The 2,940-nt window shown below is 68.5% G+C and overlaps 2 protein-coding genes across 2 annotated transcripts in view; both read right to left on the bottom strand.

Annotated features, from left to right (window-relative positions):
* The window catches only part of NHERF1 (NHERF family PDZ scaffold protein 1), a 10,495-nt gene extending 10,167 nt beyond the window's left edge, over window positions 1–328 (bottom strand). Inside the window, exon 1 of the mRNA XM_085304773.1 lies at window positions 3–328. Within this exon, the coding sequence (XP_085160899.1) occupies window positions 3–303 (301 nt within the window). The 5' untranslated portion in view covers window positions 304–328. The remainder of the gene's footprint in view (window positions 1–2) is intronic.
* A 1,855-nt stretch (window positions 329–2,183) lies between these two features.
* The window catches only part of RAB37 (RAB37, member RAS oncogene family), a 17,515-nt gene continuing 16,758 nt past the window's right edge, over window positions 2,184–2,940 (bottom strand). Inside the window, exon 12 of the mRNA XM_085304774.1 lies at window positions 2,184–2,261. Within this exon, the coding sequence (XP_085160900.1) occupies window positions 2,184–2,261 (78 nt within the window). The remainder of the gene's footprint in view (window positions 2,262–2,940) is intronic.

Raw genomic sequence — 2,940 nt, forward strand, 5'->3', positions numbered from 1 at the left:
GCCGCCCGCGCCGGGCCGCTGCTCGCCGCCCGCCGGCTCCACCACGAGCAGGCGCACGGCGCCGGCGGCGCCGCGGATCCGCTCCACCACCTGCTGGTGGCTCTCCGCCTCCACGTTGTCGCCGTCCACCTCCAGCAGCCGGTCGCCGGCGCGCAGCCCCGAGCGCTCGGCCGGCGAGCCCGCCTCCACGAGCCGGATGAACTGGCCCGGCTTGCCCTTCTCGCCGTGCAGGTGGAAGCCGTAGCCGTTGGGGCCCTTCTCCAGGCAGCAGAGCCGCGGGCCCGGCGGCGCCGCGGAGCTCATGGCGGCGGCGGCCGCCCTGCCCCGGCCGCTCCCGGATGGGCCCGCCGCCCGCCCGCGCCGCCTTTTAGGGCGAGGGGCGGGGCCCGGGCGGCGCGGCGGCCAATCGGGCGGAGGGGGGGCGAGCCCGCAGCCAAATAAGGAGCGTGGGGCGGGGGTTATGCAAATATGGACGCGCGAAGCCCCGCCCCTCCTCGCCGGGACCCGGGGGGCCGGCGCGGCGCGATCCCCCCCTCCCCCCCGCGGCTCCACCGGGGCCGGGGCCGGGACAGGGACAGGGACAGGGACAGGGACAGGGACAGCCCCGGAGCCCCCGCTCTGGGCTGCGGCCTGGCGCCTGGGGCCGCAGCCGGGAGCCGCCCCCCGCCTGGAGCCGCCGCGGGGGCTTGCTCCCCCATGGAGCCCGATCCCTCCCCCGTGGGGCCAGATCACTCCCCCGTGGGGTCGGATCACTCCCCCGTGGGGCCACATGGCTCCTCACTGGGGCCCAGTCACTTCCCCGTGGAGCCAGATCGCTCCTCCGTGGGGCCCTGTTGCTCCTCACTGGGGCCCAGTCACTTCCCCGTGGAGCCAGATCGCTCCCCCGTGGGGCTCCCTGGCCTGAGCAGCGCATCCCCCCGGACCCATGTCCTCGCCTCCCCGCTCCGTGTCTCCGTGGACTTCCCGAGTGGGACGCAGGGCCGGGGCCCCCCGCAGCCCCGGCATCGGGATGGGCTTTGCTCTCCCTTCCTCTCTACCCCCAGAGCCACCTGCAGCTGCCGACTGCTCCTCTTGCAGGATTTAGGAGACTCCCGGGGAGGGTTAGCGTGTGCTAAAATGAACCATGCCCACGGCTCTGCCCGGCCAGGGCCCGGCCGGCGCCGCGTGGCGAGCTCGGGCGGCAGGGTGGGAGCAGCTGGCAGCACCGCCAGAAACCCTCCCAGCTCTTGGGAAACCGGGAAGCTTTTTCCTTTGCAGCCACGCGAGGAGGGGACACTAAGAATAGCCGAGGCAGAGTCGGATGAAACAGCCGCTTCTGTTGTTTCGGAGAGGAAAAGGGAGTAGCGCTGGCGTATTCCTGCGCAGCCCTTACCCGGGGCGTTCCTCCTCTGGGCCGGCCCGGGGCCCGCAGCAGCCCAGGAGAGGCTCAGACACGGGGCAGGTCTGGGTCACGCACCGTGGGCTCTTCCTCCCGGTGCTCTCTCCCAGTTTGACCATTTTAACTCCGCTCCCACTGCTGGGCCGTGGGGCAGTTCAAAGCCGAGGTTTGGAGGGCCTCAGTGCGCTTCAAAAACGAAAAAACAAACAGGAATGGCATTTGCATGGGAAAACGGCAGCGCTTTCCAGTAACCCGCTGCTCAGCGGAAACGAAAGAGCAGCCCAGTTCCCCAGAGCGGCCGCGAGCCGGGCCCGACCTCGGCCCTGCGCACGGGGCCCGCAGGGCGACGGGGGCGAGGGGAAGCACCCCTGGGCGCGGGCGCTTGTGCTGGGGAAGCTGGAGCGCCCGCGGGTGCCCGGGAGAGTGCGAGGTGCCGGTTTGCCAGGGCAGCCGGGCAGGGGCGCGGGCGGGCTCCCGGCCCTGGCGCTGCTCCTCCCGCCGCGTCTCGCACCGCCGAACCTCAGAGCCTGGTCAGGATCAAGGTTGGCTGCAAATCTTTGCAGCATTTGGGGTCACTTTTAATTACGTTACAGCCGAGCAAGGCAGGAGGGGGAATTCCAGTGCTTTTTGAGAAACATCCCTCCAGAGAGGCGCTGCACTGAGCACCTTGCGGGGGGGACGCAGCACGCTGGAAGGGGTGCGGAAACCCCAGGAGGAGCCGCACGGCGCAGACCAGCGGCTCGTCAGCCCCGCATCCGGCCGAGCAAACGCTCGCGTGTCGTGCGGTTTGCTGCACTCCGCTCTGTCAGGGCTGAGCTCGGGAGCGGAGCGTGGGTCCATCTGTTTCCTCCGCTCCGCTGAGCGTCAGCTCGGGGCCGTTCAGCTCCCCGAGAGATGCAGGCGGAGGAGGCAGATCCAGCTATCAGGCTTCTCCAGAGAAACAGCTCAATCCACCGGTCCCAACAGCGGCCGCTGTTCCTGCAACGCAGCAAGGCTCAGCCTTCCCCTCGGAAGGAGTTTGCAAGTGTTTGCGTGGGGCAAGGGGGGACAGGCTCTTTGGGAGCACTAGCCTAAGCCAGGAAACAAAACCCAGTCCTAGCAAGGATGGTTTCGGCACAGGACCGAGATAAGGAAGAAATGCAGCACAGAAGGAAACAGCCAGAGCCGCGTCGGGGCCAGGCCCCATCTGCACCCGCGGGGAGGCAGGATGCAGGCGGCACCGCTCCTACCCCAGCTGCGTCCTCCTGCCGGGGCTCTTCGCAGCGCGGGGTGACGTTCAGAAAGCTCAAGGTGGAGGATGGAAAGCAGAAAAGAGCCAACGTCTGCTTGTGTTGAAGCTAAGCAGCGCTTTCTGCAGACCTCAGCCAAGACGCAGCAGCAATGCCATTGGTGGGAAGACGGAGTTATTTGGGGAATGCTGGACTCCGCACCATGCGAACGGCAGGGGAGGAGGTTGGTTTTAATTTAACAGGCCATGTTTACTCTTCCCCTCTCACCTTTGGACTGTCTGAAATCTGCAGCGTAAGCTCTGGGAGGAGGAAGGGGCCGCGGCGCTCCCCCCG

This window comes from Rhea americana, unplaced genomic scaffold (genome assembly GCF_003343005.1).
Source record: "Rhea americana isolate MKP2758 unplaced genomic scaffold, rheAme1 scaffold_21, whole genome shotgun sequence".
In the NCBI taxonomy this organism is placed as follows: domain Eukaryota; kingdom Metazoa; phylum Chordata; class Aves; order Rheiformes; family Rheidae; genus Rhea; species Rhea americana.